At 37.3% G+C, this 27564-nt stretch overlaps 1 protein-coding gene across 1 annotated transcript in view; it reads right to left on the bottom strand.

The window, feature by feature from the left end:
• erbb4a (erb-b2 receptor tyrosine kinase 4a) overlaps positions 1-27564 on the bottom strand; it is a 173303-nt gene that overhangs the window by 4928 nt on the left and 140811 nt on the right. The window contains exons 14-26 of the mRNA XM_084401932.1: positions 25803-25896; positions 25061-25215; positions 23914-23958; positions 23538-23670; positions 21112-21234; positions 20909-21007; positions 18788-18973; positions 4432-4587; positions 4024-4099; positions 3503-3649; positions 2083-2180; positions 1793-1963; positions 691-991 (exon numbers count right to left, since the gene is read on the bottom strand). Of these exons, the coding sequence (XP_084258058.1) occupies positions 691-991; positions 1793-1963; positions 2083-2180; positions 3503-3649; positions 4024-4099; positions 4432-4587; positions 18788-18973; positions 20909-21007; positions 21112-21234; positions 23538-23670; positions 23914-23958; positions 25061-25215; positions 25803-25896 (1784 nt within the window). The remainder of the gene's footprint in view (positions 1-690; positions 992-1792; positions 1964-2082; positions 2181-3502; positions 3650-4023; positions 4100-4431; positions 4588-18787; positions 18974-20908; positions 21008-21111; positions 21235-23537; positions 23671-23913; positions 23959-25060; positions 25216-25802; positions 25897-27564) is intronic.

Below are 27564 nucleotides of genomic sequence, written 5' to 3'. Positions count from 1 at the left end.
TGGAGTAATGAAGCTGAAAATTCAACTTTGCCTCACAGGAATAAATTATACTTTAATATATATTAAATAAAAACATTCATTTTGAATTGTAATAATATTGCCCAATATTACTGTTTTGCTCAAATAAATGCAGCCTTGGTGAGCATAAGAGACTTCTTTCAAAACAAATCTTACTGACCCCGAAATCTTGAACTGTAATTCTGTCCTCTTAAACAGCTTCAGCAATAATTGGTTGCTTTGTGTTAGTAACATATTGCCTCCTGGCTGTAGTTTAACAACTGATACTAGCATTAAAAATAATTTTAAAAAAAGTGAGTGGCCAACTTGTAGTTAACCACCCACAATTCATTGGCACTCTTCAGTTTGAGGTGAAGGATGAGACCATTAACTGCTGCCAACATTTGTAATGGAGGAACTCAGAATCTATTGATTTATCATCCTACTCAACCCACCACACTGGATTAATGTTTTACTCCAGACACCCTTTTATTTTAAACCATCTTAGGTTGAAATGGAACGACTGCGATATTATTGACTAGAGAATGTGTAATAAAAGACTTTCAGAGGTTATTTACACCAAACTAATTCATGTATACCCAGAAGCGTCACGCACATGCCCCCTCATATTTTTGATCCAAGTGGATTTTGAATGCAACTCCTCAAAAAGACATCAAATATTTTTGTTTTTACCTGAGGCTGACTTGTTCATAGGGCTCATGTAACCATCTTCATTAGTGGTCTTTGGACCCCTCTCTCCGAAAAAGACAGTTGGATCTGCACTGTAGCGCTGGCTGTCGCAGTCGTCTCCTGAGCCGGACATGGGCTGTTTCTTCAAGCTCCCATTACAGTGTTGTTCCTCAAGCACATCGAGACCCACACATTGTGTGCTAACAGGGATGAAGACGGCACTCGCTGAACCAGAAGGGTCATGGGAACAAGCTCCCATCCCGTCTTCTGGGCTAAGAACTTTGTCACGACACCTCAGTTGCGTCTATATGAGGGTACAAAAATAAAGAAAGATCATTCTCCTGCTTCTATGCTTCATGCAATCATTCCTCTACAGCTCCACTTTATGTTTTCCATCTGCACAACTGTGTTCCCATAAGCAAAGATGTTCAGCTAAACAACTTCCTTAAAACAGTAATATAGTGAAATATTATAGTTTTCTATTTATTTTTTATACTTTATTCCTGAACATTCAGCAGCCATCCTTAATTTGATGCAAAAAAAAAAAAAAAAACATTTCTCATTATTATCAACGTTAATACATTAATGCGGGAATAGTGCTACTCTACCATTCAAAGGTTTGAGGTAAGTAAGATTTAAAAAAAAGAAAAGGAAAAAGTACACTTTATATAGCAAGGAGTCAATGACACATTAAATTGATCAAAAGTGACAGTAAAAACATTTATAATATTTCAAAAGATTTATATTTAAAAATGAATGCTGTTCTTTTGAACTTTTTGAAAACGTATCACGATTTCAACAAAAATGTTGAATTGTTCATACTTGAGCACCAATAATAATTGAATATAATTGTACTGTATTTTAATAAACAGCCTTTTTGAGCTTAAGATAAAAAAAAAACATCTTAACTAATCCAAACTTTGTGTACGAATGGAATAAGAGAAAGTAAAACAACCATTCAAAGACTTCACCTTTTAAAACATTAACTTTTGCATTATCCATATCCATTTGGCAAATGCCTTTTATCCAAAGTGACTTCATTCCAGGTACACATTTGATCAGTTCATGAAAAGAACTGGAAAAAGAAGCAAAGAGCGGTTCTTACCCTACTGGTATCCATCTGTGGTCTTGACGTGTAAGAAGAGGTAGAGATATTGAAGGTCTGAGGAACCAAGTACTCCTCAGCGTCCATCAGGTCATCCAGCTCCTCCTCATCTAGAAGACTCTGGAAGAACTTACTGTGGTTGGGGCTGGGCAGCTTCATGCGATCGTCCCCCTGAGAGGAGAAATGACACCATCACTCTCTGCGGTCACCTTGAGTTTAACGGGTGGTGTATGGGACAAAAGTATTGATTTTCAAGGTGAGATGTAATACAAAAATAACCGTATTCTCACCTGTATGACGAGGTATCTCTGAGGGTCCCGTGCCATGCGGCTGAACTCTGCAGCGAGTTCCTTAAACCGAGGCCGACTATCAGCATCAATCATCCAGCCTGGGGGTCAAGACAGAAAAAAAACGGCAGTAATAACTACATTTGTCAAATACACGTTTTATGGACACTGCAATAAATAAATAAATGCATAAAAAGACAGATAGAGAATCCAAACAAAGCATGCATAAATAAATATATGTGACCCTGGACCACAAAACCAGTCACATGGGTCAATTTTTTTACAATTGATATGTATACATCATCTGAAAGCTGAATAAATAAACTTTCGGTTTGTTATGATAGTAGAATATTTGTCCGAGATTCAACTATTTGAAAATCTGAATCTGAGGGTGCAAAAAAAAAAATCGAAACATTGAGAAAATCGCCTTTAAAGTTGTCCATTTATGTTCGCGATTGTGCAGCATTCACACAAAAATAAATGTTTTATATATTTACGATAGGAAATTTACAAAATATTTCGATGGAACATGATCTTTACTTAATATCCTAATGATTTTTTGGCATAAAAGAAAAATCGATAATTTTGACCCATACAATGTATTGTTGGCTATTGCCACAAATATACCCGTGCGACTTGTGACTGGTTTTGTGATCCAGGGTCACATTTGGACAAAAAACAAAAAAGAAATTCAAATGGAGACAGTCAGATAGATGACAGACAGACACACAGAGTCACATTGAGTTAGAAATTGTCTCCAAATTACTGAACTTCTTACAGTTCTATTATGTCTCTGTCAGGAAGTAACATGCCCTCACCTTGCAGCAGCCTGCTCCTTATTTCCTCCCAATTAATTTCCTTTCACTTCTCACACTCAAACACATTAACCAAATGAGCAGCAATTACTCACGCAATCACACCACGTTTCATCTCCATCAATATTTCGCATTTCATTGTCCGTGGGGTTACAGATGTCACAGCACGTAGAATCACAAACAACAGCTTACAGTCGAAATGTAATTAGAATTAATGGGTTCAATCCGCGTCTCATTTCATCTCTTTGTGTTTATTTGATTGAGCCAGCTGAGAAACCCCACCGCTCACCCAGCTGCTCATTTCCATAGTCCACACGACTGTCTGGCCAAACATGGCGAGCGGATGGGCTAAAATACATGTGTGTGCATGTTCTTAATAAAATATCATATTAGTATACAAATACAATGTGGGAAAATCATGTTAAAACTGTTTTGTGAAAATGAAAGTTCTTTGTAGTGCCTTACATTATCATTCAAAAACTAGGGTAAAGAATGTGGTAATCATTTCAAGACATATGTACCTTTACTGAACTTAACTGTATGTGTGCTAGTGCGTTTCTGTAAGATTTGAGCTACTGATCACATTCAGGGTTCTACACAACACTCACATTTCACCATCACCATGTAGACGTCTATGGTGCAGATGGGCGGCTGGGGCAAACGCTCGCCCTTCTCCAGGATATCTGGAATCTCACGTGTGGAAATCCCATCGTAGGGCTTTCCTCCGAACGTCATCAGCTCCCAGATAGTCACCCCTGAATGACAATATATACTGTATGTCAACACATCACATTTTGTATAGAGATAGTGTGTGTGTGTGTGTGTGTGTGTGTGTGTGTGTGTGTGTGTGTGTGTGTGTGTGTGTGTGTGTGTGTGTGTGTGTGTGTGTGTGTGTGTGTGTGTGTGTGTGTATTATACATACACATAAATATATACACACACATACAACATACATACATACATACATACATATATATATATACAGCATGTATTTAAAATAGAAATATTGCAACATTAAAAATGTCTTTACTGATCTTTTTAATGCATCTTTGCTGAATAAAATGATTTCAGTAATTTCTTAAAAAGAATGCAAGAATGCAAACTAGGACACTGTACGTGTTTTACTCACCATAACTCCATACATCGCTTTGGTGTGTGAACTTCCTGTAATGTATGCACTCTAAAGCCATCCACTTGATGGGCATCTGCATAAAAGAAAATTATAATCAGGATGTAATAATCTGGAAATATACAGTAATGCAATCATGTTTAATTAAAAACATGCATGAAGTTCTAAAAGAAAAAAAAAAAGAGAAAGAGACCAGTCCAATTTGGACAGAAACAGCACTGCAATATGATTAGAAATTAGAAATACAATCAAGCAACTACCATTCTCATTGATTAATGAAGTTTTTTGTCCAACCCACCATATATAAATGACAAAATCATATAAAAATTAGTTCAGTGGAACTGTTCACAACTGTTAAAGTTTTATGAGTTTGTCAGAACCAGTGTGTCTCAGGTTCTTAACACTGACCTTGCCTCCATCTGAATTATACTCCTTTTCATCAGCATCAAGCAGTCGAGCAAGTCCAAAATCAGTGATCTTGATGTGGTTTGGAGATTTTACCAGGACGTTACGGGCCGCGAGGTCCCTGTGCACCAGCCGCCTCTCCTCCAGGAACATCATACCCTGCCGAAAATAATATCTGAGTGCGTCTTTCCAAAAAACAGAATGATTATCATAAATACAACTATAAGTAATTAAATTCAGAACAGTGGAGGTTTGTTATAATTTACCCAATAAAAACGGCAGCATTTTTAAAGTCAGCATGAAATTAAAATTTTCTTTTTTTCTTTTTTTTTTGCAGTGTTTATTTATAAATGATTTATTCATGCACCCCCACCCAAAAAATCTATTAAATTAATGTCTCTCATATAATCTTTAATCAAAATATCATCTCCTCCCTCTAGCATCGACATCTCTTCTCTAATAACGTGTTTACTGGCGTGTTGGCGGGACAACCTGACACTCACATGAGATCGACCAATAGCAAACCACAACCCTCAAACCATCCAATCAATTCCCGTCCTATTTATTTATTTATTTATTTATTTATTTCCAAAAAAGCCATTTCACTCGAATGTACATCACAATAGGGAAGAAAAAAAGTTCCATTTATTGCTGAATTTAATACCTAAAATTACTGTCGTGAAAGTTACTGTATTGATCGTGAGAAATAGATGAAAACAAGATGATGAAAAAGGCTTACTGCTAATAAATTACCAAAACATGTTTTCAAGGGTTCAATGCCTTGCTCTGTGTTTAATCCAGTACAACAGATCATATTTTTTCAGATCTTTCCAAAGATCATTCAATGTTTGTACCCAAACGGTGACACTGATGTCTTAAAGTGCACTGAAAACCACACAGCAGTGTTGTTTCAACACAAACTTTTCCATTTTTAAAGAAAAATCTATACCAACAACATCATGCAGTTATGAGAACAAACTGACATGTTTGAGAATTCTGAAGCGAGTAATTGTCCCTGCAAGTTGTGTTTCTTTTGCCGCTCATCTTTACTCTGAAAAAGATTGAATGGCACAGTTATAAAATTGCTTTCATTTCAGTCAGTGATATTTTGCAACAAAGAAAAGTGCAAAAAGATACCCTAAGGGACAACCAAAACATTTCAAGGGTGCACTTTAGATATATGAGGAAAGGACTGGTCTGAATTTTTCCAATGTTTTTATTATGAATTCTACATTCAATAGAAGACAACAGCGGGCTGTGTCAAAACAGTAACTGTCTGAAACATTCTCAAAATTAGTTCGACGGAAGCAACAGAAAAGCTGAACCAAGAACATTGTGTTAAAATAAATGTTTTTGTCCTGAAACTTTTGGATATTACAGACAAATGTGAGAATTAAACAGGAGCAGAAGACTGATACTGAGAGAGTGAACTAATATATCTCGATCTCTCTCTATCTCTCTCTCTCTCACACACACACACACGTTGTTTTCATGTTTTATGGGGACATTCCATAGACATAATGATTTTACACTGTACAAACTGTGTATTCTGTCCCCTTACACTAACCCTACCCATCACAAAAAACTTTCTGCATTTTCACATTTTCAAAAAACATAACTTAGTATGATTTATAAGCTGTTTTCCTCATGGGGAGCAAAAATGTCCCCACAAGGACAAGGATTTCGTATATTGCCATCTTTGTGGTTTACCAGGACACACACACACACACACACACACACACACACACACACTGAGGCCACAATGTGAAATGTAATGCAAAAACTTATTCCCAAGTGACATTTGTTTATTACATTTATTTTGTCTTCAATCTGTGTACAACCTAAAAGGTTGACATAAAAAGTATCAGGAAACTGAATGTCATGGACACATCAAGGTACTAATATGAAGTTAAGCCTTGTTTAGAAAGAAATATGTTAAGTGAACACTAGTGTTCAAATGTTTTGGGTTGGGAAGTCTTTTTAATGTATTAGAAAGAAGTCTCTTATGCTCACCAAGGCTACTATTTGATCAAAAATACATTAAAGTCCCTGTAAAGGCAATTCTAAAAAAAAAATCTAAACACATTATAAATGTTAGAAATGTATTGCTAAAACATATTACAAAGACTGTGAACTGTGAAGTGCTGAATTGTGGAGTTAGACCGTTAAACAGTTTTTCACCATTGCTGTGTTATGGATTTTCTGGGCGGGGCTAAAACGGGGGCTTGATGACGTACTGGAGCTCCTGAGCTATTGGACACGCCCCTACTTGATGACGCACTGGAGCCCCTGACGCTGGCCCCTCCCCTAACAATCGCGAGTTACTGTCAGTACTATTAGTTACTACAGCCTACAGTTTGCTAGCTAGCTATGCCTTCATCACGGAAATGCATACTACCTTGATACAGTCACGTACAAAACAGTCTTTAGCCAAACTTTAGTCGGAGACAACTGGGATTCACTGATAATCCGCTGTTACTGGTAAATGGGCCGAACCGACTATCTCCCGGAGGAGTAGATGGGATTGGAGGAAGAGGTGAAGGAAGAGGAGGAGGTGGAGGAGTAGATGGGATTGGAGGAAGAGGAGGAGGAGGAGGAGGAGGAGGAAGAGAAGGAGGAAGGTGAAGGTGAAGGGCAAGGAGACAAGTCTCGGATGAAATCCGTGCCACTCTAGTTGGCCATGTTTTTGTCCATGGTATGACTATGAGGGAGGCTGGGCCAAGAGTAAGGCCAAATTTGAGTCGTTTCACCGTCGCCTCGATCATAAGAACCTTGCGGCAGAAAAACAGGTAGATGTACTTCAGACTGCTCTCTACTATAACTTTTGAGAGCTGTACTTTGTGCTATTGCACTATACTACTGTATGTGAGTAGTATTATTACAGATTCCATTTTGTAAAAAGGATGTGTTACAGTTACAGTAATCAGTACTTCAGTCTAATCTAATCAAAACTAATCAGTTTTCTAGGACACAGAGACAATGAAATGGAAGAAGCCTGCCAAATATTTCAGTTGATGCGTGCCAGCGGGGAACAGGCATGCATGTGGATTGTGGGAACCACAAGCAACATAATTTACCAGTTTTGGAAATGTTGTTTTGAATTTATTGCACCAGTGTGTAAGACTATGTTGTAGTGTGTGTGTTTGTGAGGGCTTGTGTGTGATGTCTGAGGGCAAAGTTTGTTTTTTCAGCAAGTGTGAATGGTTTTGAGCTTCATTTTGAACTGAAAATAGGATGTTTGGGGAATTGGGTGTGACGTAATGGATTTGTGTTTACTGTTTTGAGAATACGAGGCATAGTTTCAAGAAATGTGTTTAAGCAATCGAGAAACTGTAATAAAATGTTAGTACTGTACATATCAGTTAAACATACATAATTGTTATGTCATTTATTATATAGTTTGTATATTGTATTTGTGTATCAATATTTACACACAGTATTTATTTTAAACTTAAACAATTGTATACATTTACACTTCATGGTTTAATGTATTCTAACTACATGTAATACATTATAAATTCATAAATATGATTAAATATGTGCACATACTTATCACTCAATTTATTAAGTGTACATATTAATGAATGTATAGCCAACATTACTGAACAAAATATAACAAATGCCAACAATAAATGTTTCAGGTAGCAGACCAATCACCCAAAACAGTATAACACAATTTATAATGTATGTATTTATTTGGCTACTTTAAGAGAGCCCGAATGGAGCCACGCCAATAGAGTTACAGTGCAGTAAAATGAAAGTGTATTTAAAACAGATTACTTCTGGGATTGGACAGTCAATCAATGGAAATGTTGATTACTACGAACCTCAGCATACCTGAGCCAAGTAGTATTCATCCTGTCCTGTATCTGTTAAAAAGAATTAAAAACCCATGGAGCGTGCAAGACATTAAACACTTGATTCTTCAGAGCTAAAGCAGCGGTCATGGCACAGGGGAAGAGCAGCGCGAGCCCTGAGGGAATGAATTTCTGTTTAATGGTTAATAAAAATAAATGGATGGTTTGTAAGACTATGGAAAGATGCTGTTCATTTAGAATAGTGCTGTGTAATTTATCCTTTGAGAGATGCTGGGCTTGCACTGCTGTTGACACAGTTATGATGTGGACTGGGTATGTTTTATTGCCGTTAAGTGACTGGAGAATGTGCATATTATTCATGCCAAATTAGAGAATAAACAGTAAGAAATGTGGATAGGGACATCTAAAGCCAAGTGCTCCATTTTAAACATTGTTCTATCTGTAAAATATTGGGGGGAAAAAAAGAGTCATATTCTGAAAGGGTAACACTTGATTTCGATAGTCCTCTAATACAGTCTACTAAATATAAGTACATTTGAACTACATCAGTCATTAGAGTATTAATAGACTGTTTGGTTAATATCTGCTAACATGTTATTTTGATGCTCCCCAACATTATACTGACTATAAGTAACTTTACACACGTCTGTTTACTCAACTAACCTGAACCCTAACCTGACAGTCTACCAATATTCCAATGAGAGTTAGTTGCAAAGTAATTTATAGTTAGCAGAATCTAAAGTGGACTATCAAAATAAAGTGTAACCAAAAAGAAAAAGAAAACAAATCTACAATTTCTTTTAGCTCTTTTATAATAAAACAGCTTAATCTACTTATCAAACCTACTACAGCAAACTTGCAACCTGTAAGCAAGCTGCTCATTTCACATGCAAAAGGCTTAACCAATCAAAACTGAGATTGTTTGCATTTTGATGCAATATTACAAACATTTGTTTATTTGGAATAGAGCAACACGATTAATCGTTAAAAGATCGCAAACTCGATTCTAACACCCACACTATCTTATCCCTAAATGACAACGATTCAGCTTTGTCTAATAAACCTTTGACAAGTTTGATGACAGTGAACATTCAGATCTGTGTTGGCGCTGCTACTGAGCCGGAGAGAGCCAATGTCATGTACAGATTTGAAACAGCTTCACAAACAGTCTTTTCAACCACACAGTATCATTATTTCAGTGTTACAATAATTCAAATGATCACAGAAGTATATAAAAGTTTACAGTTCGGATATAAACATTGATATCTATGGTAGCGATTAAAATCAAGTAAATTTGTTGTTCAAAAACACTGATTCATCCAGTAATTAATGTATTAAGTATTTATTAGTGAGTCGTTCAAACTGATTTTAAATCAATAAAAAAAAAAAAATTTAAGTTGATTCTTAGCAAAAAACACTTCAATTAATCAACTAATCAAGTATTCTCTTAAAGGGATACTTCACCTCTGGGAAGATGAATGTGTATTTAAAATAGGTCATTTATGTAGAAGAAATGTGAAGAAATTTTTTTAATTTGGAGCTTTCTAGACTGAGAAAAGCCAGAAAATGTATTTTTGGCTTATGTGGATGAAAGACAACAACTCCCAGAATGCACTTGCTTCGCCACGCCTACCGGTAAGACAGCGCAGTTGAAAACAAGGTTAGGCTACCAGTGAGTCTCCTTGACGAGTCTGCCTGGTATTTCGGGATCGCCCAAAATGTCCAGGATTCGGCTTTTGCGTTCTACAGTCGCCATTCATTATGTTTACTGTGGTGAGCAGGACGAGGCTGACGGCCGCGGGAGAACGGCGCGAGGCCGGTGGCGTCATTACTGAGACGCGCCGGTCTCGCAACGGAGGTGCGGGAATTTTCTTAGCAATGTTAAAACGCACATCAACCGATCACTTGTTTAGCGTAAACACTACATTCAGATTCACCGGTCGGAATGAATTCAGTTAGATTGAAACATGAGGTGTGCATGTAAACAATGAATGGCGACCGCAGAAAGCAAAAGCCGAATCCCGGACATTTTGAACGATCCTCGCCCGCCGGACATGTCCGGGAAAAGGAGGATGGTTACCCATACTTACTCAGCTTTCTCCTACTATTCAGCTTTCTCCACAGAACAAGAGCCTGCTAGCTTAGCTTCCAAAGAAAGACGGCTGACTGTGTGTACATTCTGTGAGTGAGATCCCACCCTCTATGGGCGGGCTGAAAACATGCGGAACAACGCCATCTACTGGCTGTAGTCTTTAGCCTCTGGCCAGAAAATCCTCCGATGACGCAAAATGACGATTTTTGCGTCATCGGAGGATTTTTTCCAGACAAAAAATACATAAATCTCTCCTCTCAGGGGGATATGAGGGTGGAAAACATGGTAATTCGAAAATACTACAGGTTTTCTACTAATACAAAGCTTAATGCTAAATCCTGAAGTATCCCTTTAAGTGTAGAATCTGCCATTTAGAATACATACGAGCGAGTCGCTCGAATGGCGGCAGCCATGTTGTGCCTCCATCTTGAAAATACATTAGCCAAAGAGGGACATACCTGGAAATTCAAGCTTCGCCTTTCGCGTTTTACACTCAGTGGCACCGTGACGAATGCGAGGGGGAGATCACTCGCGACTGCCGACAGATTTGAAATAATACGGCCACCGTAGGAGGAGTTAAAACGCCCTCGGAATGGGAGGGGCTAGAAAGTAATATTCAGTTGGTAGTCATAAACAATTTCACCGCTAGACAGGAGAAAATCCTACACAGTGTAGCTTTAAACAAAAGTTAATTGCATGTTATTTTGTTTAGTTTCGAATCGTAGGAGTAACGTGATGGCTTATTTAACAACAAATACAGTATAAAGACAGTAAATAGGGTGATGTTGACTCAACAGAGTAATTTGACATGGTAAAGGTCCATTATGAATAAACACAATCAGATCATTTTCAGTTTGATATTACTGGGTTTAATAACTGTTATGGTTGTTGACAAGATGTCAAGGTTTGAATGGTCCAGTTGGTCTAACTATATCACCAGCCAACCAAGACACTAAATAAATTGGAATGCTAATGGATAGCTTTCCTCAAGTATTATAGACTTCCTTGAAAGTAGTGGTACATTTCAAAAAGCATCGCTTGCTTTTAGGACTTTTGAGTTCTCTATATTCATACCTTTAACTTTAATTGAAAAATAAAGAGGCAGAGAACACATAGAAGAAGAAAAAAGATAGCAAAGAGCAATCCTTTGTGTCCACTGTTTGAGAGCATGCAGATGAAAGTAGGAGTATCCTAATCAAAACGCAGCCTGCGTTTAGCATAACAAGTCATCTGCATGCCGATCCAGGGAGCGAGACTTAATGCCGGCGTGAGGTGCATTCGGGGGCATTCATAGAGCGTCTTCTCATCTCACTCTTTTATGCGGCAGCTTTTATGTGAGCATTAATAAAGGTTAAAGTTTCCTTGGAACGGAAGAGAAGAGGGTCCCTCGGTGCCCTATTACAACATATTCTTGCCTCTGGATAGGCAAATAACAAAAATTAGACTCACTTGATTATTTGGAACTAATTAGAGAGTGAAAAGAAAAGAAAAGAAAAGAAAGAAAAAAAAGGCGCTATGGTGAAAGCCTGCTTAATTCTAAAGACAATAATGCTGACAGGGGTGGGAGGGGGAAGTGGGTTGGAACGAAAGGGAAGACGCACATCATCAGCATCACAATGGAAACCTATGATATGTACTCAAGTTACAATCAAAGGTATGCATGTTATTATCATGTGGCTAAAGAGAATGAGTGAGGACATGGTAATAATAAATGTATGAAAATAGAACCTGAGAGTGCGGTTTTTCATCTTTACTTTTGATAAACGTTTTTTATTACTCGCACCCATAAACTATTTTGAAGAAAGAGTTGAGCGCGCCTGCTCTTAAGGCTAAAGAGAATGATGCATAATATGGTTGCTGTGCAATCCTGTCAGAAAATAAAACTCAATTAGTCGATTTATGCACTACTATATCACTATTCTTCAAGAACAGAACACAGACATGCACAGAATGTACTGATGATCAATGGCAACTAATATCCACACCAATGACAAACCTCAAATTCAAAAATTCTCAACTCAAAAATAGCTTTCCATTAGTTAGTATGACAATTCGTTGCGTTCATGCGTGCTCACCACAAACATGCAATGATTTTGACATGTCTTGAAGGCATCAGTGTATTCTCTATTTTAGAAAAAAAGTTGCCATAATGAAACTCCAAAATAAAAAAAAAAGGATTAAAACAAATACTGTTCCATTGAAATGGATGTTTCTTTATGAACTGATATGTTTACACACTTAGAACTCCTACAAGGTCAAAGTGAGTCAGTCATTCCTGAATTATTTTTGATTTATCCTTTAATATTGCTCTTAAAAGCCTAGCTTACTTGTGATAATGCTGCACTCACGCTCTTTCCATAAAACATGGTTGTGTTGTACACCATTGACAATAGACTTTTTTGCCAGCAAAATTGTACTAATGTGACCGTACCTTAATGGTGACACCAACAAAAACAGTCTGAGATATTGTGTGTAGCATTTTTTTAATTGTGACATTTCAAAAGTGATATGTTGCCATATGGGGATTACCGTGGTCAGAAAATAGACATGGAAAATACTAGACTGTTGGCCGCACACATTCAGAAATCTCTGAAAACTTATTTTCTTCGAGTAATGCATTCGCATTTGCATTCACTCACAAACAAACACGTTTGTAAATCTCAAAAGAAAAGATGGCACTGAGAGCCACTGTATCCCCTAGACTTGCATTAATAAAACAGAAGATGTACTAATAGACTCTACATACTGAAACCGTGTAATGGGAATATGAAAATCCTCTTGTGGAAACTCCTGAAGCATTACATTGTTTTCCAGAGACATTGCGAGTCTTGTCTCTACCCCCCAACCTTTGGACTGACAAGAGCACAGTGGTGAGAATGTCCATCATCCGGACGAGTCTCAAATGACACTTATATTCAGCCTACAGGAACACTCTGTTTTTCGGGGGCATTGTAGGGCACTAATCTAACAGTATAATAGGTTTTGAGATAAACAGATTCACTGGCCCTGATACAGGTGTACTTCACATGATCTGAGCGTGATAAAACCAAAAAAAGGGTTAGATGGCCAATTTCAAAGTAAAAAAAACCAAAGAAACAAAAAACAGCTGTTTTAGGTAATGTAGTTTTTTAATTGTTTTCAATGGCAGAGCCGCATATTTATAAATGGCGGCAGTGTCTAATTCACATTGAGTGCTGCACGCTTGTTTTTTTGCTCTGATTGCTGAGACTCGAAAATTAAAATGCAGCGCTCATCAATGTCACTTCCTACCCAGTCGTTCAATCACAGTAGAGGAGGAGCGGGACAAATGCCACAACAACCGACCATTACATCCTGCTTTATACAATGACAAAGGTGTAGCAACTGAGACAGATCAGACACACAATTATTTGTTATGTTTAACAAATAATCCATAATATCCCTCACCCAATGAGCAAACCATGAGTTATCTTGGTTAGAGTTAAATCTAACTCTTACACTAGAGTTATCTTAACTACCCCCAAACTGCAACTAAAACCCGCATCACAGCAACCAAAGAATCTCAAATGAAAAGCTGCATCGCTGAAGCACTCTCAAGCTAGAAGTTTTCAGAAGAATACCTGCCATTTTCAGCAGGCTAAAAACACTCTGGCGAACAAACGGCCTTACTGTAGTTCTACACTGCCGTCCACAACCAATGTCACAAAACTGAATGAGGGAGAAGAAATGTGACAAAGCATAGAAAGAGCATCTCATTTAAGTCAGCATCCATTTACTCAAGGTTTTCAGGATTACAGCTGGCCAGATTCTGACCCAATAGTGAAGATTTCCAGGATCTGAAGAGCAGAGGTGAGCTTCTCTATTCCCAGAGCGTCCCACTGCCCCCTCACATGGCATCTGCTGAAATGTCACCACTCAGGTAATAAACCAATAAATCTTTTTGATATTTAGGAGAGTAAATATCACAAAGTAACCCTGTTTTTTTGAAAAGTAAGAAAGAAAGAAAAAGGAAAGAGGTTGCTATTAATAATGCAATGCCAAAACTCAATATCAAAAGTGTAAATTCAAAAAAAAAAAATGTGTAAAGCAACAAGTAATCATCAGTTTCATGGTGAGCTCACTGCCACTATAATAAATAGTTATGAATTAATTCTAAAGAAATATAACAGTATAAATAAATATGTATTTTGTCATGGTCATTCTGTGAAAAATGCAGTTTTGCTGTCATTATGCAAAACGATTTAACTGTGCAATGCAAAGAGAACATAAATTATGGTATTCACTGATAAGTCATCATATTTCTATCTACTATTTATTGGTTTAAATTGATTTATATAGTTGTGATCTCCGAGTTCATTAACCATACAAAAGGAGAAATTATTTCCATTTGGTTTTGAGAAATGTTAGAGTAATTGTGGGCTGTAATGAAAGGTTCGAGAACCTCTTTCACGTTTCTCGTGTCCCAAGCGAAGGAGAGGCTAAGATTAAATGCCATGAAAAGATGAAGGTGCAAATTAAACCAGAATGCCATTAATTTCCATGTTCCATTTCTGGTAATGGCTACAATTTCAATGACACTTTAGCTGACATGGCCTTAGCTCTTCGTTCCCATTACAAACTGCAATTATCTACAAATTACGCCTAGTGTCACTAGTGGTGTCAACAGCTTACAACCCCAAACCCTACACATGAAATCCTACAGTTTAATAGACAAACACACATTTACACACACATTAATGTAGGTGGAGAGTGTTTCTAACCAGCTCACAAGAAGAATCTCGTTTAGCAGTTTTCCTAATCGCTAAGAAACCACATTACCTTTATGATCCTTGAAATGAGTAGAATCCATTGGTATATTTGCCCCTGTGACCCTCTAAACAACCGGATGTCACTAGTATTCATAGGTGTAGGTGTCATTTTTGTTTTGTTGGTTTGAACTTATGTTTGCTTTTTACATTTCGTTGTGTTGTGCACTACTGGGCCACCGTTCAAACTGGTTTCTTGAACGTGACAATGAGTTCACTATACTCAAATGGCCTCCACAGTCACCAGATCTCAATTCAACAGAGCACCTTTGGGATGTGGTGGAATGGGAAATTTGCATCATGGATGTACGGATGAAAAATCTGCAGCAACTGTGTGATGCTATCATGTAAATATGGACCAAAATCTCTGAGGAATGTTTCCAGCACCTTGTTGAATCTATGCCAGGAAGAATTAAGGCAGTTCTGAGGTCAAAAGGGTCCAACCCAGTACTAGTAAGGTGTCTCTAATAAAGTGGCCAGTGAGTGTATATACATAGTGGAAAATAATTCATTTTGTTGAGCCATTAGGTGAAAAGATCCAGAAAAGTCCCTTTCATGATTAAATATGGAAAGTATGTCGATAGCACAGCTATTAGAGCATTCATGTATGGAAATCAATCTCGAAAGTCAGTCATTACTGCTCTGCACAAGGTTTAGTTGTATGCAAATACATCATATAGAAACAAATTTAGGTTTCTCATTTGGATACTCCACATAAAAGTAGTAGATGAATGAAAAATGGAATGGATAAGAGATTTGTGCGTGACCTGGAGCTCCGTTAATGAGGCCAAAGGAGATGAGCCTGCAGCAAACCAAAGCCGTTTGTGCGGGGAAGAGACACAGAGGTACTCACAGAGTACACTGCGTTTCCAAGTCTGCATCTCAGGAGAACACACACAGTATGCAAAAGAGGGAATCTTGGAAGAAGATCCCTTCGGCACAAAGGGAAATTTCTGATGAGGGGTTCTTAACTAGTGAAACCTGTTTCACAGTGGCAGGTCCACAAAGACATTGCCAGACAAAAAAATAAATTACACAACATGCCTTGTTGTGGATAAGAAAATGATGTTTTGGACAATTATGAATAGCTCCGTAATACTGTGGATGGAAAATATCAATTATAACATTTGCTTCTTTGTTGCAACTCCCTCTTGCACAATAAAAGAACAACTGAACTGTAGGCACACAGAGCTGCTGATAGTGATCAAAGCATGCTGGGAAAGATGCTTGTGTGTTGGGGGTCTGCCCACTGTCATACATGTAGTGCAAAGGGGGTTAACCCCAGTTCTGATTGGCCAATATCTCATGGGCATCGTAACAGTAGCTATTGAGATTCAATTTGAATTTGAGCTATTATTCAATTGAGAACTGAGGCACGTAATCTGCTTTAAATACATCATCCAATAATGAGTGCAATCTCATCCTCATGCCGAGGTTATTATTTCACTGTGTGCAGGAACAGTTTGGCAGCTAAATGAGAATTTGGCCGGTAACAGCATTTTAACATTTTCACAGCGTGACCGGGAAAACCTCTAGCAGCGGGTGTGTGTCACAGCAGAATTCCGGGGCAGGAATAGGCAAGGTTGTCGAGCGGTTTGCTCAACCTACAACCTGATTAATAGGTGCCATTAAGCCAAAGCCCAAAGCTGTGAGTTACAACAAACCAGCACCCATCTCTTGAACTCAGCCAATCCATTTACAGCAGACAGATTTAATGTTTTTAAGGCGGTGGAACAGAGGGGACTAAAATGGGAATGCTGTGAAATAGAACGCAGAGTCCTCAGGCATTTTGACCAGGGAAATCATTAAAAAAAATTAATTGATAATAAAAAATAAAATAAAAATAAAGAGACTGATGTGGTAGAAAACAAGTTGTATTCTTTAGTTCGAGAACCGTACCTGTAAGGCAACATATTGCCATCATATAAAAATCAAATCAAATTTTTAAATAATTGTATCCCTTATAAGGCAATGTTGCTTCAGTATGTAAAAAAAAAAAAAAAAAAAAACACCGAATGAATACAGCTATAAAGTATTTAAAAGTTACCGGATTTTTAGCTCCAAGCTGAAATAAAGAATGACGACGAGGCTTTAAATGCATGCTTTCTTCACTTACCCAGCATGCCCTTTTATATAAGATTAAGCACTAGACCAACAAAAGAATTTGTATACTGTTATTTTTTAATTTATAAACACAATTTTAGTGAATGAAGGAAAATACAAGTAGAATTGTGTGTGTATATTTAAAATACTGCATAATGTTCAGGTTGATATTCCCTAGAAAACACAGTGGCACTACCAAAACATTGCTCTGTTGGTTTGATCAAACCATAATAGCAGCATCAGTTAAACAATGGCACGGGCAGGACTATCTGTTCGTCCAGTTACTAGAAAATGGGCCATGCGTCGTATTCAAATCTCATTTAATATGATTTTTTTGTATTATTTTTGAGAACTATTGTATGACTTCAGAAGACTGAATATACCAACGCATTCTCATCCTTGGGCGTCATATACTGACGCTTTTGACATTTCATCTACATCCAACGCACATGGCACCCTTTATCGTCAATATGAGACGCAGATAGCTTTGTTCGGTTATGGGTAGGTTTAGGTCTGGGGTAGGGTTAGGGTTAGACCGCTAGGAGGTGCCTTCTGGCCCATATCTATCTGCGTCTCATATTGACGCTAAAGGGTGCCATGTGCGTTGGATGTACACGAAATGTCAAAAGCATCAGTATATGACGCCTTGGATATACTGCATTTTTATTGGACTTTTTTTTTTTCTTTTTTTTTTTGCTTTACAGCCATTGGTCACTATAATTTTTTTCCATTTATTTCATCCATTGCGATTTCAAAAAAAAGTCTTTGTTAAAGCATCATACGCCATGAACCAAGCCAATAAGCTACGAGACGAATCATAACTTCATAAGAAAAAAAGTATTTGAAAATCGGACAAAAATAGAAGGTAAAAGACTGTGAACTTAAGGGCTTTAGAGATAGAAAGAACTACAGTCCCATTAAGCTTTGCGAACAGCATAATCAATTTAATAAACAATATTTGAAGTTTATTGCAAAATATGCATTTATTTAAATATTGAAGTATTTTAAGAGCGTAGGGAGGCCGACTCGATTGTGTAATTCGCAGTGCTTCATGGGAGTGGGAGGAGCTAACGAGATCTTTTGGCATGTTTTGCTTGTTTCGACTCTCAGATTAGTTGGATTTTCTGTACAGCATCACGGGTAATGTAGTTTTTCACAAATTCTGCTGTTCAACAAGATTATTTTTAAACTAAGTTGAAATAATGATTTACAACCTCATAGCTCACGGTAAGGCTGTCTTTAAAGGTTTATAAGTTATCGTTAAAAATCAATTTCCCTATGGATAACCGGAACCCGACTGTTGCACTCTATAAATTCATGATCTGGGAATGAGCAGCCTGAATATTCTGCTAAATAAACATTTTTGAGCAACAGCAGAGTAGATGGTGACAGAATTTTAATTTCTGCATAAACTATTCCCTTACATACTAATGCACGTACATACTAAAATAAACATCTTCTGAAGTCAAAAGCCAAGGCTGTATAGAAAAACACACGACTTCCTGCAGTACACACAGGGATGATGTCTCACTGATAACACCAACATGTGAAATCAGTCTTACCTTTGCGATCTGCACGCACCAGTTGAGCAGCAGCTGGGAGCCGATGTTCTCCTGGTGCTCATGTACGTAGTCCAGCAGGCAGCCGTGGGGCATGAGCTGAGTCACCAGCTGAATAGTGGGACTCAAGCAGACCCCCAACAGACGCACTAAATGAGGATGCTCCATGCTGGCCATGATCAGCGCCTCCTGGAAGCCAGAGACAGAAAAGATCAGGTCACTGCTGAATTTTCAATTATGGGTTGCACTTCTGGTTTGGGGAACTTCCACTCAAAAAGACTGAAACAAATCTTTCAAAATAACGCGATACATATAATCCTTATCAGCCAGTTTGACTGTCAATTTCCCTTCATATATAATTTTCAGACCTCAGAAGAATAACCTAATGGTATTTTAATGTGATATGGTATCACAAGAAAATCTATGGTATCATTCACTGCATTCTTTTCCTCCTGAATATTCTCTTTTTTCTGCTGCAACATTAAGAAAAGAGACAACATATACAGCTCATTTTTGGCCTGCTCTCCCGATTTAATTTATGATATATCCCATGAATAATTCACTGGAATGCACTAAGATTCTCTCATTTTTCTCCCCCAAATCCTCACATCTCTTTCCAGGTGTTTTCACACGGATGCTTTAAAATGTAATTGTCTCCCCTTTTCACTCCTTATCCCTATTAGCAGTGTTTACTGGAACGTTTCTAAAGCAGGTAATCTGTTATCTGTCAAAATGACGGAAAGCACTTTGAGATATTATCACTCAATGCTAAAGTTAATGAGCATTTTTGATTAAAGCAACATATTTTACATCATACATATATATATTTCTACAGTGATTTTTAACACATCTGTAATATTGCTGCGGAAATAATCAAGCTTTTGGGGTTATTCGTGGTCTGTTCTAGTAATTTGTTTATGCTTTTACACTTTTAAATTTCCTTTTAATGTTTGATGGTTGAAGGGTGAGTAGAATAATGTCACTTCATTGTGCATTGCTTATTATTGCGTTCATAAAGCGAACCCTTGACTGATTGTTTCCAGTTTAACGGTATGTACTCCCATAATGTGTATAAAGCATCATGGGGTGTAGGAAAAAGGTGCATATAAAGCATAACAGGTCTCTCTGCAAATGCCATTCTACTCTTGCCTCCTACAGCATCGATGACCTCCATTAGTGACGGCTGGCCTGTCTTACTCAATTAGCCATATGTTTCAAAAGTATATACAGTTTTATGTGTTACAACGGAGAGAGGGATGAGTAGCGCTGCATCAGCTTGCCTGCTTATATGTATGTGCACAGATAACAGAACACACAGACACGCACAAAGGGATTCCCAGGCAATCACAGTAAGCCGCAGCATGTGAGGCCACGTTTTGATGGCTTTTTAAAGGAACTTGACCTCTCTCTGAATTTTGGGAGAGCAAGATAGAACGAAATAGAGACAACAAGGGGAAAAAAAGGAGAAGTGATATATGACAGATCACTGTTATTGAACTGTTCTCTCTGCAGATTATCCCTTCCTATTTTCAATACTACTTTACTAAAAAGTCAAGATAAATTACCTTTATAACTCATGTTATGTCTGTAATATAATGCATTTAAGTATATTAAAACTAAATATTTAAAAAGATCTGAATGTGAGCCAGCTCAATGGAAAGTATGGTTATTAAAAAATAATGAGGTATTTATTATTATTGCCATAACATTTATTATTCAAACTAACACTTTAATTACTTCTGTAATTATTAGAACAGCATGTATTTGAAAGAAATCTTTAGAGACATTATAAATATCTTTACTGTAAGTTTTTGTATCTAAAAAAAAAATAATAATAATAAAAACGTACTAATCCTAAACTTTTGAATGATAACTTGTTAACACAATTCAATAGTCAGCCAAAGACCTGTTTCAGAGGTGAAGGAAGATATATCATATTTTGATCAAATTTAACAAGGGTAAACTTTTTTTTCCTTTTTTGGAATAACAAGCACCAAATTATGCAAAATTAAGACCAGGAATGTGTATTAAGAAAGTACATTTTATTTTGTCACAACATTAATAGCTAAATTGTCTGAAAAAGCAATTATAGTGGTATTATTAAGATCAAGGTAGTTAACTCACATCCATAAACTCCACATTGGCTTTGGGTCCCGTACTTTCATTGAGTATCTTTATAGCCACTGGAATCTTGACTGTTTCCCCTTCTGGAACCCAGATTCCCTTTTGAAGAAGACATCAGGATCGTCAATAACACCTCAAATCATATAAAATCACAAATGCTGATAGGTAGACACCCCTATGCACACAAAACTTAGAGATGCTACCTTATAGACCATGCCAAAGGCTCCAGCTCCCAGAATCTTGACCCTCTTGAGCTCAGTTTCCTTCAATATCCGCAGCTGAGCCTGGTTTGGCGCTGTACCACTGGGCGTCAATGGCTCCACCAACTGCTTCAACAACCAAGTCTTAGATCAGTCACAACGTTTGAATGCACAAATACACAGAGCTCCAAAACAAGCTCTTAGAAGTTACGTTTAACCATATTTTTAGGATTCAATTTGTTTATGCAGAAGTTATTGGGCCTCAAGAGGGAAAGAAAGGATGTTACTGGATATTTGGAGAGTAAACAGTTGTGAAGGGAACCAAGCCTGTGAAGATGAGAGGGGTAGGGAAGAAGGAAAGGTTGAGAAGGATGAATAGAGACATAATTGCAAAATACAAAGTAGCATTTGTAGTTTCATTAGGGCAAGGAAAAAAAGTGTGTGTGTGTCAGTCTTGGACTTGTTTAGTTGTTTGTGCTCAATAAACAGATTGCAGACCTGTGTGGAAAAAAGAGCCATTGTTCTTCAGATAATTTGACTGTTAGGAAATTAAAATGTAAATTATTTTTAAAGTAAACAGTAATGTGATGAGAGGTGTTAGATTTAACTGACAACCAAAAGATTGCAGGTTCAAACCCCATAAAGGTTGATCCATGAGGTACCATCATTGTGTCTGCAGAAAACATATAATATAATATAATATAATATAATATAATATAATATAATATAATATAATATAATATAATATAATATAATATAATATAATATAATATAATATAATATAATATAATATAATACAAGTTATGGAGAAGTGTGGTGTGAACATTCTGCTAAACATCTGCTACACAGAATAAAGAAAGATTTAAGGGTTAAGAAATTATTATATTTGGGGTGAACTATTCATTTCAGGTTTCTACAGGGGAATTGTCTCTGTAATAAGTGCACCAAAATAAATTGAAAAAGTATTTGCTAAATGACAAGTTGTTTTTCTGAATTAAGGAATTAAACCCTTGATAACAGTTTCACAGACAGGGCTTAGATTAAGCCAGGATTAGACCTTAGTTCACTTAGAACATTTAAGCTTTTATAAACATTCATTAGGAAAAAAAACAAAGAAAAAAAAAAAAACATTACTGGTGTGCATCTTGAGACAAAACAATGGCACTGACATATTTTAAGATATGTCAGTGCAAGTTGCTAACAGCTCAAACATGCATTTTAGTCTGGGACTAGGCTTAAAACTTGTCTGTGAAACCGGGGGTTTATTTATGTTCTTATTTATGAGAGGAAAGAATGTATCTCTCATCACACCCTTTACAAACAGCCCACTTTCAATCTTACCAAATGAAAAAGGCATTTTTATAGTGACATTTTAACAATCTATAAACATGTAAATTTGGTTATCCATTATTCAGGACTAACAGTTAATTTAAGTGACCAATCACAGCACAAAACAGAAGGCTATCACTTGGTTTTATGGATGTGTCGACTGAACACACACTATGTGGAGCTGTCCGTCTATATGGTGCTGAAATACAGCACTTACACTGAGTATTTGAGGGAGCTGTCCAGATATGTACTGAAATAGCATTTGTCTAACATTCACTGTTAAAGGACAGTGTATGGGTAGAATAATAATATAGAGCTTTCCTTTCTGCTTACGTAAATGAGTGTTTCAGGTTCAATATAACTATCAACAGAATTTAAAATTCTCTCAGTTTAAGCAAGAAAGCGTTAAAAAAGCACATACAATGGAAGTATATGGGGAGAGGCATTCAAAAGGCTTTAAAGCAGAAATGGGCAGCTTGTATTTTTTAGGCCACTTTTGTTAATTCTTTAGTGTGAAGTTGATCTGTAAAGTAAGCTACACTTTCAGAACATCTCTGAGGTAATCAGCAAACATTTGGGTGGTCTAGACCTCTCCTTTTCTTATTCTTGGCAGAAACGCATCACTTTCTACTTGAACAGAGGTCTCAGGTTTGCTAAAACGGATTTCAGGATTCTAGTGCGTGAGTGTCTCTGTCAGCTTTTGGATACAGGGTATCTTCTCAAGCTGACAGCTGTCTATAACACTGTTGCTCCACCTGCAAATTATCCAAACCAGCATAGACAGGCCATGTTTTTTAATAGGCTGCACAGTCATTCAGGGCAACAGGGCTATGCATTAACCCAACAAACCTGCCACACATTTAAGGAAGGCCCTCCGCTGAATACTTTATGTGCTGTATGCTGGGGAATTTTTAAGCATGCACCTTACCAAGAAACAAAACGAAAAAAAGAAATGAAAAACCTGTGGACAGGGGAGGAAATTGATGCAAGGTGACAGACAGAAGTTCTAGACACAAGATATGATGCATAATGTATGGAATGTTCCTGTTTTAGTCAGTGCTTACTCATTTACTACACATATGAGAACAGGCCTCTCTCACCTCAGTCTCCAGGAAACGACGTAAAGCTCTCTTTTTCTTAATGCTCTTTCTGCGGATGTAAACGGCCACACCAAGAGCTATGATGACCATCACAAAGAGAGCCCCAATAAACCCAGCCGCAATCAGAGGAGTCCTGGAACATCAAAAGAAAAATGAGTGTTTTTTTTTTAACCAGTTGAGCAAAAAAAACACCCTGCATAGCACTAATGCTATAGAAAAATATTTGTATTATATTCTATTAGTTCAGTATTTTATTTTTTTCTAAATATCCTTTATGTGATCAAATATTAATATTTGCTTTTATTTGCTGGGGTTTTTTTTTTTTTTTTTTTTGCTAATTATCCTTGACCAAAGTTACATTTGTGAAAGCCCTTACCTGTCCAACATGCCAACACAATCTTGCACTCGGGGTCCAGTACAACTGCAACACAGACAATCATATTGAGTTATAATCAACAAATTTGAGTCATATTGCAACAGACTGGTAGATTAAATTATTGATGGTAGTATTTCTTAAACTGCATTCAATTTATTCAGATAAATAAAAAAGAACAAAATGATTATCCTTTTCTTTTAATTACTGTATTAGAGCAATGATAATCTGATAAACTCACAAAGATCAGATACATTACAGTTATGGTAATAGGAAAATTGGGTTCCACTGTATTTCGATAGTCCACTTTAGACATTCTACTAACTATGCAACTACATGTCAACTAACTCTCATTATAGTATTAGTAGACTGTAGTAGACTATCCGTTGACTGTTAGGTTATGGTTAGGTGTTAGGGTTCGGGTTAGTAGAATAAGTTGACTTGTAGTCGCCAAGTTACTTATAATCAGTGGAAGATCTGTTGGGGGACCATGAATATAAAGAGTTATCAGATATTAAGCAGACAGTCGACTAATACTCCAATGACAGTTAGTTGACATGTAGTTGCAAAGCTATTTATAGTTAGTAGAATGTCTAAAGAGTACTATTGAAATAAAGTGTTACCGAAAATTGTGCTTACATGTTTAAATACATGCTTAAATAATGTCACAAAGGTAAAAAATTACCCTTTTTTTTTTAAATGCCATTTCTTACCATTTTCTTTTGATCTGTAATGTGACCGGGACATGTTTTCGTGAGATTCACCGAAGAGCATGACACTCCTAAAGTGACTATTACAAACTAAACACTCAAGCTACATGTTAATAATGTTTTAATGTTTAACGTCAAAGACTTTTTTGTCCAATGAAAAATGTTGGCACAGTGTTAGGTGGACACTTGATGTCCAATATACAATCTGGGTCCTGCAGCAAAACCAGTTGCGGACCACTGATCTGTGGAGTCAGGAACCTGTTCTCTCTGCTCTCAAATCCCCCAGGCCCATGTGTCTAAGACTGAATGCGGTAAGCACGACAGCTTTACCCACATGGGCAATTAGGTCCGTGCTCTGGGCATATTGTGCTTGATGCAGTTTAAGGAAGGAAAGTAGCTTACAAATAGATTCAAGTGCAAACACAAGCAAACAGCCTTACCCCTGGGTGCAGTTGGGGTGGCAGGGATGGCACTCGTTGTTGGTCTCAGCATATTTGAAGATGAAGCTGTTTGCTCCCTGCAGACCATCAGGGCATTTCTCCACGCAGTTGGGCCCATCTTTCAGATGCAAGCATTTCACGCAGTGATCTGGACCCTGTAATGGGAGAAAAGAGAACGATAGAAGATTAGGAAATGTGTCTCAAGAGATGGATTTAAAAGATGGAAAGGAAATTTAATTTAATCAAACAAGCACAGACGTGTAAAATAAGTAATTTCAAGGATGCATCATTATTTTGTATCTTCATACTGTTTCTAACACATTCAACCACAAAAACGACATCTTATGAAGTTGAAAGGGCAACTGACACCGCACCGACAGATGCAGACCGACGGCGACAGACACTTCGTCGGATCAGTGTGTTGGCGTCTGTTGGAGCTTGTTTTCACCGATTGAACTTGCTGAATTGGAATTAAAATGTCTAAAGAAGTGACGTGCTGTAAGCTGGCTGATAATGTTGTTCGGCATCTGTCGGTACATTGTGAATTGGCCTCTAAAGGACTTTCTGGTCCCTAAATACAACTTATGTATCTTTTTATATGCAGTCTGAAGCTGCGACGAGAATAGGACGCATTTGACTCTGCCAGAAATCTAGGCTTTTCTGTTGTTCGATGACAAGGTTATCAAGTTTTATTTGAAGCAAAACAAAATCCAGCAACGAAAGGTTCTCACATGACTCTTACCGGGCCATGGCAGCTCAAACTTTTCTCTCCGGCTTTTTCACACTGGCTGTCACACTCAACACAAACTGAGCCATTGGCATACTCTCGAACATCCCTTGAACAGACAAAGAATAATGTGTGATGAGCCATGTATTGGATGGATACAGAATTTATTTACAAATTGCAGTGTGCGTTTTACATAGCGACCAGGGGCTAGTGTGATTAAGTCCAAATCTAGGTCAATTAACTAAACAGGCCATACAAATCAATGAAAGTGGAAACAGCTTAAGGAGCTGTCAGTGCTACTTTCATCTATTTCTGTTGTTGATAGTTTCATTGAGAGTGTTAGAAAAGAGCAAAGGAAGAGAGCTTGTCGATTAAGACCTGAAAGAAGCATCTAAGATGTGAACAAATCAAACCTCCAGTGCATTAGTGCCAACTCAAAGTCAAAAACTGCAAGTTTTCATCCAACACTAAACATCACCCAGCCAATGCATGTCTCTGGCTGTGATTTGTATTGATTTCTCTTCAAAATAAATGTATATGTCTAAAAATGTGAAAAATATAAGCACACACACACACACACAATGTTCTTGCTCTAAGGTACACTTGTAGGGTTAGCTTAATTTTACCCTCAATCTGTGATATCCTGAAGTAAAACTTAAAGTGCCCCTATTTTGCTGTTTTAAAGTCTCCTAATTTTGGATGTCTCCTACAACAGGTTTACATGCATCAAAAGTAAAAAAAAAAAAATTGTATAGGTTCATTTTCTCATAATATACATTGCACATCAAGACATTTTTCAATGATTCAGTCTCTCTAAATCCTTCCTTTCCGAGAGCATGCTCTGCTCTGATTAACTAGACAGTCCAGTCTGTTGTGATTGGTCTATCTTGTATTACCTCGTAACACGCTCATTACCATAACTGAACGTTAGCCCTGTCCGGAGGTTACCTAAAGCTTAGTGATTGAACTGTAAAGACACTAACGATGACGACGATTTTACTTTATCAATCAGAGCGCGAGTCCGATGATGAAACACTGGAAGAACTAGTTATTCAACCCGAACATCCATCGCAAGGATGACTTGAGCAGGACGTTTCTTAGTGACGTGCTACTCAGCTTGAGGTACATTATGAGATGTTGCAGCTGTCATTCCTCATCATCAGTATTAACAAGTGTTTGTCCATCAACAAACCGATGTGTAACGTTATATTTCAAATTTATTGCAGTGCACCATAATAGGGGCATGTTAATATTCAACAATATTACTGATCTGACTGTACGCAAAATTCTCTGGATTTACTTTACATTTGTGTTTGAGTATAATTAATATTTAGTTTTATTCTATAAAGTACCGACAACATTTCTTCCAAATTCCAAGTAAAAACATTGGGTCTCATTCATGAAACACGAGCAGAACGAATTTTTGTGTAAATCGTGTGTAAAGTGGTTCTGGCGTAAATCTTCGGATTCATTAAAATGTTCGTATTTTCCAAATGTTGGTTGGTACGAAAGCAATCTACACCTGCTCCCAGCCACGCGTAAATAGTGCGTTTAACATCCGAACGTTTTGCTCATTAATAAGGCTGCATTTTAATTCACCTTAATCGGGTACATATTTACACAGCATTTTGAAAAAAATATCATATATAGTAATTACATACGGTTTTTCTTTTTACTTTTATTATGAGAGCCAGTAATAGCATCTGCAAACAGAACACAAGTCCGCAAGTCACAAGTGTTGCAGTCAAGCTTCATGTCGAACCATTTTCTTTTCACT

The sequence above is a fragment of the Rutilus rutilus genome (genome assembly GCF_951802725.1).
Source record: "Rutilus rutilus genome assembly, chromosome: 2".
Lineage (NCBI taxonomy): Eukaryota > Metazoa > Chordata > Actinopteri > Cypriniformes > Leuciscidae > Rutilus > Rutilus rutilus.
This window is presented reverse-complemented; position numbering and strand designations above follow the sequence as displayed.